This window comes from Populus alba, chromosome 16 (genome assembly GCF_005239225.2).
Source record: "Populus alba chromosome 16, ASM523922v2, whole genome shotgun sequence".
In the NCBI taxonomy this organism is placed as follows: domain Eukaryota; kingdom Viridiplantae; phylum Streptophyta; class Magnoliopsida; order Malpighiales; family Salicaceae; genus Populus; species Populus alba.
The window spans coordinates 5784014-5801104 of NC_133299.1; the positions used below are offsets into that span (position 1 = coordinate 5784014).

At 31.2% G+C, this 17091-nt stretch overlaps 1 protein-coding gene across 4 annotated transcripts; it reads right to left on the reverse strand.

The window, feature by feature from the left end:
* Positions 1-4518: 4518 nt before the first annotated feature.
* On the reverse strand, positions 4519-15200 carry LOC118050105 (probable LRR receptor-like serine/threonine-protein kinase At1g53440). 4 transcript variants are annotated; one of them, XM_035060348.2, is made up of 26 exons: positions 14951-15200; positions 13955-14105; positions 13776-13847; positions 12800-12868; positions 12624-12695; positions 12453-12524; positions 12256-12327; positions 12081-12152; positions 11536-11607; positions 11364-11435; positions 11120-11191; positions 10601-10672; positions 10361-10435; positions 8197-8265; positions 8024-8086; positions 7830-7913; positions 7696-7710; positions 7575-7615; positions 6937-7301; positions 6673-6865; positions 6438-6569; positions 6212-6327; positions 5918-6131; positions 5276-5531; positions 5034-5184; positions 4519-4948 (listed from the first exon to the last, which is right to left on the reverse strand). In XM_035060348.2, the coding sequence occupies exons 1-26, from the start codon at positions 15153-15155 to the stop codon at positions 4736-4738; spliced, it is 3060 nt and encodes a 1019-aa protein (XP_034916239.1). In that variant the 5' UTR covers positions 15156-15200; the 3' UTR covers positions 4519-4735. The 4 variants fall into 4 exon arrangements, with proteins under 4 accessions (XP_034916239.1, XP_073261184.1, XP_073261185.1 ...); XM_073405083.1 differs by lacking the exon at positions 12453-12524; XM_073405084.1 differs by lacking the exon at positions 10601-10672.
* Positions 15201-17091: the final 1891 nt, after the last annotated feature.

Genomic DNA, 17091 nt, shown 5'->3' on the forward strand with positions numbered 1-17091 from the left:
GGATTATAGGCTCATTATTGGCTTCTATTATTAGATGTTAAATATCATGTATTTAAATTAGAAAATACACTTTTATGTTGTATTGATGCGTGTTATTTGTTTTTAGTGTCTGAAATATTTTCCTTGATGTTGCAAGCAAATTTGGTCAGGGTTGACATGAGCCTGTGTGAGCCAATTAAAAATGAGTGTTGATCTTTGAGCCCATTTCAATCAATTTAGATATGATGCACAGATGATTGTTATTTTTCCTATTAATTAACTAGCTCATTACATGTAAATTCTGAAAACTAGTTATGATTTTTTACTTTTACTATTTTTACATATAGCTCACCTTAATGTCTCATGTGATACTTGACATGATATTTAAAAATAAATCAAAATTGTTAGGGACCAACTTCAAGATATGAATTTAAAAATGAATCAAAATTGTTAAGCCAGCATTATCAGCATGAGAATTTAAAAATGATCAAAATTAAATTTAAACAGGGGTCAAAATTATAAGGTTACTAACATTGACATGAGAATTTAAAAATGGGTCACTTGAATTGCGTGAACTTCTCAGCATCGTCTTAGACTCTTGCCTCAATTCATTTCAAGATCGCAGGCTCACTTGTTTGCTTGAGTTCAACTTCCGAGTAAATGATCCGAGTTCTGAACCCTCTAATATTTTCCTGCCCTTATTTCCCATTACTCTTGTCTTTGACATCTATCAATGATTTCTTTGCTTTGAGACTTTATTTATCCCCAGGTTTGGCCCCAAGAGTTCTTTTCATGATTAGGTTTCATTTGTTTCATTCCATATTTTGGTCCAGTGATACTCTCTCATAACTCCCTTCGGCACCCTTCATCGTCAGGTATTTATTCTCTCTTCATGCTCGATTTTAAAATATCCACGTTGTTTAAGTCAAGAAAATAAAACTCATTTTTTTTTTTTTTTGACTTCATTCCTTTTCATTCATCAAGTTTATGCAATCAATACCAATATTGTTCATGCAGTGAACAAAGATTGTAAAGTGGGAAATCAAGGTAGTAGTTGTGCTGACAATCATGATAAAAAGAATTACTTTGAATAAAATTGGCCAAATTTGAACTTTTTAATGCATTGGAAGAAACAAGTATAACTTTAAGCATAATATTATTTTTTTCACAACATCTGAATTTACATGCTTCGACAACTAGTCTATTGATTATGGGTTGGATAAACTAAGAACATTCCCAGTTGCAAATGCAATTGAATCGATTTGTAAAAGTTTGAGTGCATGCTCCTGTTCCCTGGTTTAAGCTGGAGCACTGCATCTGGCATGTTGAGGCATCACAATTCCCATTTCCAGGAATTAGATTGCGGCACATTTCTTGTGCGATGAAACTTCTGCGCAGGATTCGTTGTGATTGGTTCTGGAGATGATGAAGTCGATCAACGCTGATTTGGTCTCAATGATTTCCTCTGCTTACATTCTTTCCTTCTGCTTGTTTCTGTCTCCCTCTTGTCCTGCTCTGTTCCCCTCTCTGTTTTTTCGCCCCCCTTCTGTTCCTATCTCCTTATGCTCTCTCTATTTCTCCTCTCTATGCTCTCCCTTCTCTTTCTTTCTCGTTCCCTCTCCCTCTCTGTTTTTGTTTTCTGCCCTCTCCTTTTCCTCCTCTTGTCTCGTCTCCTCCTCTGGCTTTTATAGCCAGATGATGCAGGTGTTTTTCAGTTATTATTGCAGGGACATAGTAACGACCGGCGTGTATCATGGTGGCGAGGGATATCAGTCATAAGACATGCCTCCTAATTGAAGCGGCTCCACTGTCTCTACTAAAACGCCTCCCCTGTCTTTATTGCCAGCCGTTTGTTTAAAGATGACAATGAATAGTGTTTAAGGAAACGGTGCCGCTTTCAAATTCAAATGGATATTTCTGATTTGGTCGTTAGATGTTTTTACAATTTTGTAATCAAACCATTGTAATTGGATCCCTTAATTTTAGCGTCATTTACAAGACAATCTTTAGTTTTTGATTCATGCGATTTGACCCTTAATTGATCAATAAACTTCAAATTTCTTCAATTTAACCCCTAACTTTGTTAATTTCAACCCCTCTATTTACGCGCCTTATTTGGTTTGGTCCTTGGTTTCCGATTGTTTCAATTAAGTCCTTAATTGGCCATCAAACTTCAATAATTACACAATTAAGCCCCTGATTTGACTAAATCAACTCTTCAGGATTATAATTTGACCCTATAACTTTAATTTCCTCCAATAAAAGCCTAAATTGACTTTAAAAATCAAATTTTTCTTGAAATCAAACCCTCCATCAATGCAATTAAACCTTAGATAAAATTTAATTAAGTCCATAAACATTTGATTTTGAATATTTTTTTCAAATTAAATTTTCTTTGTTAACAAGGCTCTCATCAGTCAACGATATACTGTTAAATTTTGATCCTTTGCATTTTTGAACCTCCTCAACTAAATTTTGGCTATTTTTCGACATTCCAACATTCTTTTCTCACTACTATTATTTCTTAGATTTCTTCTGAATATTTTTTTTCACACACACACACACACACACACACACACACACACACACACACACACACACACACACATATATATATATATATATATATATATATATATATATATTTTTTTTTTTTTCTTATTTTTATGTGGGAGCCCAAAAATTAGTAACAACAACTCTATATTCTCTCCACTAAATCAAATGCTATAATTGTTGAAATAGGAAATTATGAGTAAGGTAAATAAAAGTGGGAGCGATTTTGGAGGAGAATTGTTCTTTTTCGAAACTGAACATGTCATCTACCTTCTCTTATCTCTAGAAAGCTTTCGGTTAAAGGCAACAACTTCATATAAGAAATTTGAGTCCTCATTAACAAACATAGATTATACAGTTAAAACTTGTTCTTTACTTATTGACAAAGTTATAAATCTAGGGCTTAGAACTTTTAAGGCTTCGATCTAGCTAAAAAGGGTCCCTCCTAGGGTTCAATTTTTTCTTTATCTAGCTATATAGAATAGATTATACACTAAAGAATTCTTAATTTTTCGTAATATAATCTCATCAAATCAAGTCATTTGTATTTTTAGTGAAAATACGATTGAGACTTCAAATCATCTTCTCCTTCATTGTAGACTAGTGTGGAAATTATAGATGAACTTTTTAGATTGGTAAGGTATCAATGGTTGTCTTCCCTGCTGTGTGGATGATCTATTACATTAGTGGCCCAACCTGGTGTTTGGAAAATTCCAGCATAAGACTTGGTCTATGCTTTCTTGTTATGTTAGCTGGAGAATATGGGTTATAAGGAACAAGGTTATCTTCGGTGATGGAATTGCGACCTTTGAAGACATCTTCCCCCTTATTTTATATTGTCTCTCGAATTGGCTCAAGTTTGTAGATACGTTCTTTATGGCTACTGGCATTGATTTAATTATGGGGCTTGAAGGTATTATAGACTGGTCTAACAACACCAAAACAAGGTTTTAAGCGACGCATCAGCTCCTTCAATCTCAATGTCCTTTTTCTGATCTATATATGTTGGCTTTTTATCTTTTTCTTTCTATTTAGTGTAATTTTCTTTTTTCTTCTATGTTTTTCATTTTTGTATCTTGTTTTTTGTTACCTTCTGGTTAGCCTCTTCAATATATCAACTTCTTCTAAGAAAACAAAATGTAAATTTGTCATCATTCTAATAAGCTGATGATAGTGTTTGAAATCGAATACCTTTGAAAGGAACAAGTCTTTTAATATAATTTAAATTAACCCTATGATATTTCATGCATATATAATTGTATCATAAAATTTACAAATAGACCCAAAACAATACAGGAATTGTAGGGAAGGCCTTCTGGAACTGCAGGAACAATGATGGTGTGTCTTCTCCATACGCCATCGCCACTAGTAGTGTGTGGGTTCACGAGCCACCGTAAGAAAATCCAAGAAACCAGGGGGATCTGGAATGGCTTCCTCTCCTCTTCACTTTCCTGTCGGCGGTGAGGATCCCCGTTAGCTGTAAAAGGAGAAAAGTACACAAGCTAGTTGATTTTAATTTTTCATTCTTTTTCCAATATGTTTTGGTCTTCTCCTTTTTAGATTTGTTTCAATGCAGATCTATTTTTTTTATCTTCTTCTCTATTCCAGATAGCCAGTGGTAAGGAGGAGGAACGAACAAGAGAGGGGTGTCACTGTTGGAAGAGTGGGAAGTGACTACTCGGTGACTCGTATGATCGGTACACCCGCTGGAATGGATAGATCGCCAACCCCTCCTTATTTTATGGTCAGCGGTGAGGCAAGCATATGTATAAGGAGAGGGAACATGCCACATTAAGCCTAGATTCTTAGTGATCATAATACTAGGTGACGACTCTTGAACATTAATCATAATTTTATGATTAAATTCAAAATATTTTCCAACACACAACACCTCACATAGGAGGCACGACAAAAGCCTCTCGCCATCGCCACGACATCGCACCGGCTTGGGACCCCGCGATAAAAGGAACAAATTGAACACATATGAAAAATGTAAGCTATATAAAACAGGTTTGTATTTCTGTAGAATAAACTCTAGCAATAATAGTGCCTTCGATGATAGAATCCAAACCGATGCCAACAATGTGTTTAGGGAGAACTTGGAAGTTCCAGACCGTCTTACATGAAAATAGATGCACATTTAAGCATAAAAGAAACAAGAGAAAAAACAAGCGTCCAACCCTACTTATCAACCCTGTCTTGATCACACAACTTCAGAATTTGGTGAGAGAGCATTCACTTTGGAACCTGAAAGGATAGTAACAACGTCGGACATGCTAGGCCTGAGAGTAGGGGACAGTTTGATGCAATCCATGGCCAAATGCAGAAGAGTGAGAGCCTGCTTATTATCAAATCTGGATCCTAACTTCTTATCAACCAGATCCCGAATCCTTCCAGCTTGGTGTAAACGACCAGCCTGAAATTGCAAAACGTGATTAACTTGCAGCTTCAGAACAAGAATTGTCACTAGGGAGCATATAATCCTGCCAAAATTCACTTACAGTATCTAAAAGGAAGTCAGCTTCCTGGTTTGGAATATATTCAGTATTACTTCTCCCACTGACTATTTCAAGTACTACAACCCCATAACTGTACACATCTGCTTTAACTGTTATGGCTTTCCCCAAAGCATGCTCAGGTGCCATATATACTCTGAAATATTTTGAGAGATTAATTAATAATTAGAGCTGAGGAGAACTATAAATAAGACTAGAACTTTTTGGGGATGTAATTTGATGCCTACCGCGATCCCCTTGCTTTGATGGCTGTAAATGGATCTTCCTCGTTGTAAATTGTTGCCAATCCGAAGTCTGATAACTTTGCGGTATGAGTATTATCAAGCAAAATGTTTTTGGCTTTTATATTCCCATGAACAATCTTGATCTTGATCCTTTTTTCTTCTTCTTCGTGTAGATACTTCAAACCTTTTGCTATTCCTAGGCAAATATCATATCTAGCTCTCCAATGAAGTTCTGTTGCAGAGTTTGTGACTTTTTGTTCTATAAATTCAAGGAATTTGTAGCTGTTAATTATCCGCCTTGAAAAAATTATGTAATTGACAAACATTATTTCATTTATGTTAAAAAATCATCTCAATCTAATAATTTAAGTTGTTAAGTAAAACCCCAAAATATGATTTATATTATTCTCTAACACACCCCTTCTAGTGAAAACCTCTTGAAACTTGCACAGACTCACATTATTTTGTGTTTAATTTTTATTAAATAAATTAGGATGGTAAGATTCGAACTTGTAAATGCTCGGTCATCAAAACTCTAATATCATGTCAAAGAACCATTTTAATTCAATAACTTAAGTTGCTAGGTAAAGTTTCAGGATATAATTTATATTATTCTTTAAGAGACTAAGATAGTGAAAATATTACCAAACAAGGCTTGATGAAGGGAGCCAGATTCCATGTATTCATAAATCAGCAGATGCAGTTCTTTATTGGAATAGCCACCCAACAATTGAAGAAGATTCTCATGACTCAAGGACATCAGGTTGCCGATTTCACTTTTTATTTCATCTTTGTCTTGCTGTTTTGACTGGGGAGAAATCTTCTTCACGGCTAGTTTAATCTGATTGGGCAATTCAGCCTGCAAATTGATACTCAAAATATAAGATACATTTGTTTCATAACAACTCCAAGAACTAACTGATTAGCAATAAACATAACCTTGTATACTACGCCGAAACGTCCTCTACCAATCTCCATTTTGGAGCTGAAATTTTTTGTACCATCTATTATCTGTTGTAGGGTGAAAGATCTTTGCTGGACTTCTATTCGTTTTTCTATTTGCAATGAAAAAACCATCAAAGAATTGAATTAACAGACACACTACCCAGTAAGAATCTTTCAAGCAATAAAACGCAAAATGGATTTAGATTGGCACTAGTCTCACCACGCAGCTCTCTATTCCCGAGAAATCCCATTTTCCATATGAAAAGAAATAGAAGTAACGGGGGAAATGCACAACCTATGGTGATCCCGGCTATTTGAGAAGCAGACAGTTTCCCATCATGAACATCGAAGTCTGTACATAGAAGACATCAAGATGTAATTTTTTGGCAGATGTGAAGGGATAAAATATATTTGAGCAGAAACAAAATTAAGAAAAAGGTGTTTTTTCTTTTTACTTGGAGTTACAGAAATGGCAGATACAAGAGGTCCATTCAGAGCAGGTGGGTTATATAGAGATCCTTTGCCAGCCCAGAAAAAATGAATTTCCAATGGATGGTCATCCACAATTACAGGGAACTTTTCTTTATGCGCTTCATTTGTACCATTGGCCTTCTCTTTTATGTTGAAATCCTTCAGTTTCCTCTCACCCTGTAAAGAGAATGAGTACCTTACATGACGGAAATTGTTAGCACAATGAAGCTGTTGCGCAGAATAATTACCTGAATATATACATCGAAAATACGAGTCCCTAAGCTGCTATAGTCTTCATCCTGCGCATAAACAGTTTCAGCAAAGTGAAGTTGCACCGTGTAATTTCCTTTTTGCAGACAGAACCCGTAGTATATCAGAGAGACAGGGCAAAGCCGAGCTGTTTTATACAATGATTCTTCTGAAATAGAAACTCCACAGGTCATCTTTTTTACGTAATCGCTTGAATTGCTGGTTGTTGAGATGAAGTCTCCAGAACAAGAATAAGCCCACTTTCCTGGAATGCTGTAAAATTTTGTTGTTGCATTATCTTCATCGTATTGATTCCCTTCAGCAAGAGTTTGTGGGCCACCGCAATTTATAAACAAGGAATGATCTGCAAGAAACATTATTGCAAGTGGCTTTAATGCAAGTTAGAAAACGTAACTGAATCTGAATGGCTCGGATTCTATAAAAATAATCTTGATGTAAACTCTATATGTAGACTTGGATTGAGATGAGACCGTCTATTAGCTTCCACCGGCATTTATTAGGATTCCTAAACTAAATAAATTCTTGTAAATGTTAACAATTAAATAAATATTATAAAAAAAATTATGCCATAAAATAAAAAATAGTGTCCTGCGTCAAATAGACTTACTGAACTTACGTTTTGATTTACATTGGTTGCTCAACGCAAGTATAGAACCCCTAGAAAGAAGAACTGATGTGTTAGAAATAACTAATTTCTAGGGGCATAAATTAATAGAGTACAGAACATATCGCCATACCTATTTGGTTCAGTCCTGGTTGAGCAGCAGCATGCAAACAAGTGCACAGAAAATAAGACGATATACAAATCCACAAGAAGTTGATATTGAAATGCAATGAAATACCCTAAGGGAACAAAAACTAAACTCCTTACATGTTTATTAGTTTTGTTCGGTTCTTGTATTCTGTTGAATTATGGTACTGTGGATTTGTGAAGTTATAATTATACGACAAATCCCTGCAACATAATATTTTATTTGAGAAGAGGCGTTTTTCATTTATTTTACTGGACAAAAGAAATTGAATAGCTTCCTCTAAAATTATATTACAGGGTAACAGGAAACTTACACCTTATATATGTCACGAATCCAGGAAGGAATTGGCCCGTTAAGCATATTGCTTGCGAGACCCCTGTTTATAATCCACAAATTGTAAATATTTCGACATCTTAATGGATTCCAAACAAAAAAAAATATTATGATGAGTTCGATTTGCTTGAGTTGAAGAAATTCTTCACTTACAATCTATTAAGAAATAGATTTTTCATAGAACGTGGGATCCGACCAGTTAAGTTGTTAAAGCTCAAGTCTCTGCAACAAAACCATAAAAGTTTTTTAGTTTTTCAAAAACAGAAAACAGAAAACAAAAAAGAATGCATTTATTTATTGAAGATAAAAATTGTTTTTTTTTTCAAAACACTTATTTTCTATTTCTCAACTTTTTTAGAAAATTAAAAAAATCAAAATAATTTTTTTCAAATGCTCACGGGTTTAATTTGTTTGTTTCACCAAATATTTTGAAGTCATTTCTTTTATAACTTTCAATCTAAGTCAAAGAAGCTCCTTGTTTTCTATTTTGAAAATTTTATATTTAATAAACATTTTTAAAATTTTTATTAAAAAGATATTTTAGAATAAATAAGAAAACTATATATATATATATGTATATATATATATATATATATATATATATATATATATATATCTAAAAGTATACACAACCTAATTATCTAGAAATTTGATCTATGTACATTAAATATATTTGAAATCGAATACAAGAGAAATCTCAATAGGTTGGCCCGGTTGTTTAGGAAGTACGCTTTCTTGACATTTTGAGTTCAAATCCTTGGACCATTAAACAATACTTTTCTTTTTATGAAATAGAAATTAAATTATATTTTTATATTTAGCAAATAAGTTTGGAAAATACTTTTTGATATTTAACTATTTATCATAAAAAATGAGCTGAAAATAAATATTTTAATTTTTTTTCAAGTTTATTAAAAGAATGAGAATCAAATCTAACAAATAAAAAAATTGAAGAATGATGAAATTGAAAAATAAATTTTAATTTTATAAATTATTTCAAATAAAATAATAGTAATTTAATGAATAACGGTCAAATATGACAGATAAAAAAGTTTAAAGATGATAAAATTTAAAAAAAAAATCATAAATTATTTTAAATAAAATAAATATATAGCAATAAAAAAAATAAGGATATAAAAATTAAATTAAATTAAATTCTAAAGGTTGAAATTGAAAGAACATAAAAAAATAATTCGAAATAAAATATATTGTAATCAAAATATTATGACCCAATTTGATATAATTTATAAATAACATAATATTTTTTTTTTATAACTTCTAAAAAATATATTTCATTCAAAATAAAACTCTTTTATAGAAATCAGGTTAAATTTTTTATTTACTTAAAAATATTTTTTGTTTATTAGAAGGAAACATAAAAAATTTTTAAAAAATAACTAACAGTTCGTAAGCATTCTTACCTTCAGTTCCTTTAATTACATAATAAATAGCAAAATAACCGACTAGAAATGATAACCAAGTCCACTCACCATTCAAGCTAGTTAACTCTTAGAATTAATTAAAAACCTCAAAGAGTGGCCTAACCCATGGAGTCCAAAGAAAATAAAAGGACCAGAAAAAAAAGAGCTTAGAAGAAGATGGGATTAATCCAAATAAATGTTAAAGAGTCGAGCCCAACTAGAAACTCACTAAACCTAACTTGTCTTAAAAGACACCTTCAGAGATCGAGGATTGCCCATGAGTTTGTAAGTAGTTGGTATTGTTGTAATTATTCTATGTGGGTTCTAATAAACTATATTTAAGATATACATAAAAAAAAAAAAGTAATTTCCTTAAATGGTAGGATTAGAGTGGTAAGGCTCACATCTTTGTATCATTTCTTGTAATTGTAGGATTATTATGATCGCACAACCCTATTGGTCGGATCGTCTAGTGAAGCATGGACTAAATTATTGGGTGAACAAGTTAGAATATGATGAGATTTTATGAGTGTTCTAAACTTAGATTTTAGAAAGACAAGGGACTCATATAAAAACATGTCTAAAAAATAAGAGACTAAAAGGGATTTTTTTATAAAACTAAATTGAAAGACTATGGTCCCCTTGACTTTTATTCGGGACACTAACCCTATTGATCCTACTAAATTAGAAAGACTAACTTTTGGAATGTAGTTCAGCTGGTTAGGCTTTAAATTTATTCTTTAGAGGTCATCAATTCAAGTCTTACAAACCTCAAGATTACTAGAGGTTTATATAATCGTTAACCATGCACAAACTAGCCTAGACATCATGTTAATCAAAAAAAAAATGGGAAGACTAACCGGTATTGAACTACAAAGAAAAAGAAAGAAACTTACAGGTACGATAATGATGTCCAATTATCACCAATGTATTTGGGGATTTGACCGTGAAGTGAGCAATTCCTCATAATCCTGTGGAAACCATTTCAAAAGTTGGAAATTGAATTTGTCTCTTACTGTGCATGTGACAATATTATGTGTAGAGTGTAATAGTCATGCCAAGAAGGTATTTTTGGGATTATAAAGTTTCAACCCTTGATTACAGCCATTATCATCAGCATAAAACAGATCACTTACAGGTAATTTATGTTTGTCATATTTGCAAACTTTGGGAATGAGAAACCAGTGTTGTTAAGATCACTTATCCACCTGGAGGGGTAAAAGAAAAAAACACTTTCTTAGGGACAATTTTGGGAAAGAAAAGAATGCTTGCTTCTTTCATTGATGTGAATTTGAAAGTTGGAATCTTCAACAAAATTAATTTTTAATGAATTTATCAGCCTGAATGTGAGAAATATTCACAATATTCTACCACAAAAGGTTTGTCTCAGTATACAAAAGCAAAGTCAAACAAGAAATATAGGACATAAATGATAAATATAAAAGAGACGCAAATGTGTTTGGTTAAAAATATAAATACATAAAAAGATATATTTTTTAAAATTAAAAATAAATGAAAAATGTCACTTTTTTTTTTTTGCGTGTTTTTTTTTATCCCAAGGTAGTAACCATAACTGAAAGCTACCAAAAAGTATTCTTTATCTCTGTAAGACAAAAAACTACATCGAAGGACGTAAAAGAGATAGGAGCACTTACAAAGATTGAAGACCGGGCATATTAAAAATTTCAGGAGGAAGCTCCCCTTCAAAATCATTTCCCATGAGGTACCTGTCATTAGTAAACTCAATTTGCTGACTTATCTGAAGCCCTAAACTCAAAACATGTCTGCTTTCGATACTTGCAAACTTCCAACTTAAGAAAGTCCAAAACCACAAAGAATTTCTACAAATTCCCCTTTCTAAATGAACATTGAATTTTAATGAAGCACTAATACTCTTACAGGTCAGTGAGGTTGGTCCATTTTACAATGAATGGTGGTATCTTACCACTCAACTTGTTCCCAGCAACTCCACTGCGAAGACCAGTTAAGTTTCCATTAACAACAAACAACGCACCATGGATACAATACAAATTGAGCCTTCAAAACATGAACTATGAATAGTTTCACTTACAATGAAGCCAGAGATTTAAGATTGGCAAAACTTCCTGGCAACCCTCCACTCAAATTGTTGGAGTTCAAATAACTGCAACAACGAAATGACTCCTGATTTTCTTTAAATGTTTTCAATTTTAAACATTGGATGTATTAATGGAAAAAAAGTAAACAAGTATTCTTTTAAAGTACCCATTAAACATTATTTAAATGTATTTATTAAACTTCATTTATATATTATTTTAATTGCATTAAGAAAATGAAACTCAAATATTAAAATAAAAATAATTGTTATTTTATATAATAATGTTTTTAATGGTGGAAAATTTGTTTAAAACATGATTAATGTATACATTTGAAGGAAAAAAAATTAAAAATAGAGTTCACTTAATTTTTCAGTTAAAACATTGTAAGAATTTAATCTTTAATATAGGCTGATCTTAACATTTTTACTTTAATATAGTTTAAATAAATTGTGGGTGAATAAAAATTTAATCTCTAAAAATGGCATAATTTGAAAAAACTCAAAACTCTTAAAAAATAAAATCTTTTAAAATTACTTACAGTTCTTCAAGCTTGCTCAATTTTCCAAGTTCTTTTGGGAGATAACCAGAGAGTTGATTATCTTCCAATCTCCTAATTAAATCAAGGAAATGATGGGATTAATACAGAGCAGAAATGAAATAACAATACAAGATGAATTAAAGGGAATCGGGCAGACTGAGTTAAGAATATTTACAGTGCAGTGAGATTTAAGAGGGTGCCCAATTCCTTAGGAATTTGACCTGATAACATATTATTACTCAAAGACCTGCAAACGAAAAAAAAAAAAAAAAAGAGCCCCAGAATTGCAAGATCATGAAAATATATTCCAACAACTAAAACCATCTTTGGGTCGTAAGCAACTGAAGAAACAATGATGGCGGTTTTACTTACAGGGTAGCAAGGTTCATCAAACTCCCTAAAGATGGAGGTATGGCTCCATTCAGGAAGTTCTTTTGCAGATCACTATTGTCAGTAAACAGGAAAGTTATAATTAAGCATCCCTATTGAGCCTAAACAAGTAAATTAAAAGAAGAGTAGACAAATTATATTAAGATTGCTTACAGCATTTCCAGAGCTTTCAGCTTCCCCAAGGTAGGTGGAATTGGCCCAGATAGGTGATTTTGTCTAAGTATTCTGATAATATTTTGTAGTTTGTTTTTTACTATCACAAAAATGAGGGGAAAAAAAACAAAACAAATTGAGGCTGACAACTAAAAGTACAATGCTTGAGGACTTACAAACTCTTTAGCCGAGTTAAGTTCACCAAGTTTGGAATGCTACCACGAAGCTGATTCTGGGAAAAATCACTGTTGGGGTAATTAAGTCCATCAGAGGCATGATATAATGGTATCCTTGAAATCTCAAATTTATTTGGGAGAATGATTGCCCTAATATAATGGTATCGGATTCACACCCTTCTCGAGGAGAAAATTCTATGAATTGATCAAATGAATTCTTTTTTTATTTTTATTTTTTGTAGTGATAACATAACCGTAACAAAACCATAGTGATTTTATAAATAACAAATTCCATGCATGTAAACTGTAGACTTGCCCAATATGATTCAACATTTGGTACTATCATTCATGGAGGGCAATTCAAGCAAACATTGTGATTCAATTGGTTTCTAATTCATGGAGGTTTGGGTATGGTAGAATGATAACCCTGACAAAAAGTTTATAATTTTTTATTTAACATTTGAATCATACTTAATTTGGTGAAGAAGTTCAAAGGCATAACTGTAACCAATCGAGATTCAAAAGGCCTTCTTTTAAGGCCTATCAAATCTTGTTCAAGTTAATTTTATTATTTATTATTTTTAATTTTTTTTCATAAAGCTAGGCTACACCTCTAGGGATTTCAAGTTATTAAATATATTAAGAGAAAAATTAATCTGATTTCCATTATATGTTTATATAAAAAAATCAACATTTTGCTTGTAAAAAAGATAGTTATTTTGCACCATATGTTTTCATTTCAGCCAAATTCACGTGAATTAGACTCGATGTAGGTCAATTCAATTCAGTAATAGAGCACAAAAGCTAATGCCAAAAGAATACATGGATAGATATGTCGTTATCTATTATTTAGCGACATTTTGCAAGTAGTTGGCGAAATAATTAATTGTGGTATTTTTTTTATCTTGAATATTTGTCAGGTGTTGAAGAAAATAATTTGTGCATGGACCTTTTAGATCAATACCAAGAGACTTACATTTTCTCCAGGTAAATGAGTTTCGATAGCCACTCAGCGACGTGTCCACTTACGCTTATGCCGTACGTAGCTCTGCCAGCCAAATATTAACTAAGTTAAAAGCTTAAATTGGAAATTATTACCTAATATAATGTGTGATGCGTGCCCTATATTATGTATTAAGTTTGGGAGATATTTACATAGTGGTGATGTGACAAACGGTAGTGGTATCGTTGCAGTCGCAGGTGGTGGAAATGCTGTTGTAATAGAAGCTCTTCTCCGAGCAGTAAGAACGAGAAATTGGTGGCACTGGGAACCCCAATGCTGATATGACTGCTCGCAGAGCATACACTGCAAATATTTAACAAATAATTAATTTAAGGTTGAAGAAGAAGCAATTTTAAGTTTTTATATGTATTCTATGTGCAACACTATTATTATTCAAGTCATCTGAATATATAGTAGACGCCCTTCTCCGAGCAGTTTCGATAAGTGAAAAATTGTTATTTTTTAATAAGATTAACAACCTCAATGCAAGAGTGTACATTTGTGTTTTTTCAATGAAAGTATATTGAATGTTTTTTAATTTTTAATATTAGTATTTTAAAGTCATTTTAAAACATATTAAATTAATGTTTTTTTAAGAAAAAAACTTTTAAAAAATTGAAAATCAATTTGTAATGCAAAAAAAAAACACTCATTATCATAATTTTAAGACCCGGCCCGGTGATCGGCCCGGTCCAAGGCCCGGGTTCCGGGTTTTGACCGGGTCGCCGGGTCGGCCGGGTCATTTTTTTTTTTTGAAAAAAATCAAAAAGACATCATTTTAGTAAAAAATATATATATAAAAAAAACAGATTTAAAGTCGGATATCACCGGGTTAGCCGAGTCATTATACATCCATATACAAAATCCATGAATATTAAGTAAATCAAGTAACAATACAAAATAAAGCAAGTCAAGTGCTTAACCAAGTATAGTACTAGCTACTAATAGAAAAAATTACTTGAATGTTGACAGTTGTCCCAAAAGCTTCATGTGTTCAACAAAATCAACCAATTAACTTGCGGGAAAAAAAATATAAAAAAAAAACCTCCTTATTTTCTGATTAAGTTTTCGAAAATTAAAAAAAAAAATAACAGCTTACTTTTTATTTGCTATAATGAAAAAAAAAAGTGTAACTAAATTATTATCACCTTCATCACAAGGCAAACCTCCATCTGCACTACAATTGAAATTTCGATCTGCACAAGCATAATAGGTTGCTCCTCGACGAGAACAAGGAACATTGTTCCTTTGGAGCGCCCCGTAACTTACATATCCACTCTGAGCACTGAATACAGAACCATGTTGACAAAGAAGAAGAAGAAGAAGAAAGGGGAGAGCAGGAGGAATATGCATTTTATTTTTGTTACTGTTAGCTTTCCATTCACTTGATTTTGCTAGGCAGATAGGAGTAATATATACAAGTTGAGATATGTTATCGTTAAAATATATATATATATATATATATTCCAACTTCTTAAAAGTAGTGCCTTCTAGCTGTCTTTACTTTTTCCATAGAAAAAAAGAATATCATTATTTTATTTAAATTTACCTGATTTGGTTTAATTAATTTAATTAAATTGCTAGAAATTTAGATGAATCAATCAAGTTTTTTGGATTGAATATTTTTTTCAATTCAACATAAATCTTAACTCAGATTGGATTTTAAATTACAAGTTTTTCTATATCAATCTAATAATCTACTGAGGTTTCATAATTATATTATAAGATTTAATCTTTGTCTATTTAGTATGTTGTTTTTTTCTATTAAATTAAAATATTATAAAAAAATGTATTTTGGAAAAAAAAATGAGATTTGGAAAAGTATTGAAAAGATTTTTTTTAATATCTTAAAAGATTTTCTAAAAACTTTGAAGAAAATGCGGATAAAAAGTAATGTTAGAGAAAGTGAGAGACTAATAAAAAAACACGGCTTTTTCTTAAAAGTGAACTCACGCGATTTCAAAATAATTGGGCATTCCCAAAAAACAAGTTACCTCAACTTTGGGATATGAGAAGATTAAAAGAATTTTATTAAGAAAAGCACCAAGAATTTATCACCTAACAAGAGAATCTTATTCATTCCAATCAATTTAATTAATTAATGCCAATTTAGTGTAATTTTTTTAAGAACTCATCTTTATTTTTCACTTACAAGTAAGGTTGTCAATTTTGTTTTAGTAGGTATTTTGTTTTTTCAATTGGAATAAAATGCTTTAGTTTTGGAGTGTTTCGGTGTGCCGTTTCGGGGTTGTACTGTTCATATATATATATAATTCAAATTCAAGATAAATTAATTATAAATTATGCAATACAAACACAATGACAAACAAATATAATTTTAAAATTTAAAATATGTTATTTTATGCACAATTAATCATACCCATAGATAGTATGACTTACATATATATTTTAAAAAATAAAAACTTGAAAAAAAATTTGTACATTACTTTAGGCTGCTTTTAAAAACACGGTCAATCTGTATTTCTAATAAAATTTAAAATTTGTTTTTTTGTTTAAAAATTAAAAAATTTTATATGTTTTAGATTGTTTTAATATATTAATTTTAAAAATTAAAAAAAAAACATTATTTTAATATATTTTAATATAAAAAATAATAGTGATTACGTTCCTAAACATGTCTTGGAATGGAAGTTGTCCATTTTTAAATAAAATTATCTTGACTTATCAAAAAGTCATGGCAACAAGCAACCCACTTAACTTTTATGTATGCTGACAAGCAACCCACGTGTGATTGAACTTGTCAGGTAGTATCCTGAACGAAAGTAATGTTTGTAAATATAGTAATTATTGTTTTTTAAATTACATTATTTTTAAATATATGATAATTATTATTTTTTTCTCTGCTTGACAATGCAAAAGACCGGCATAATGGAAACAAAAGATGCTGAACATAAACAAAGACTTGACCATAAATTTTAAAGATGCATTATTACTTCTCAATATTCACTTTCTGATGGGACCCAAGAAATGTAGGGTAAGCTGTCAGCTTCTGGCATACTGATGCTCTAGCTTTATATTAATTACTTCTATATTTTTAAAAATATTTTAAAAAACTTTGAAAATTTTTTATTTATTTTAAATTAATATTTTTAAATCATTTTATATATTGATATCAAAAATAATTTTTTAAAAAATAAAAATATTATTTTAATACTTTTTAAAATAAAAAATATTTTTAAAAAACAACAACACACTATTCTCTCCAACTCCAATATTTTTTAAATACAAATGATTAACGAAAGAACATAAACAAAGACTTGACCATAAA

Bases quoted from the DNA above. Each gene is read 5' to 3' on its own strand.
- LOC118050105 (XM_035060348.2), bottom strand. From the start codon at position 15,155: ATGCATATTCCTCCTGCTCTCCCCTTTCTTCTTCTTCTTCTTCTTTGT. The intron at 12,869-13,775 runs GTAAGTCTCTTG...TTACCCCAACAG, and splicing joins CTCATTTACCTGGAGAAAAT to TGATTTTTCCCAGAATCAGC. The intron at 10,436-10,600 runs GTAAGTGATCTG...TGGTTTCCACAG, and splicing joins ATGACAAACATAAATTACCT to GATTATGAGGAATTGCTCAC.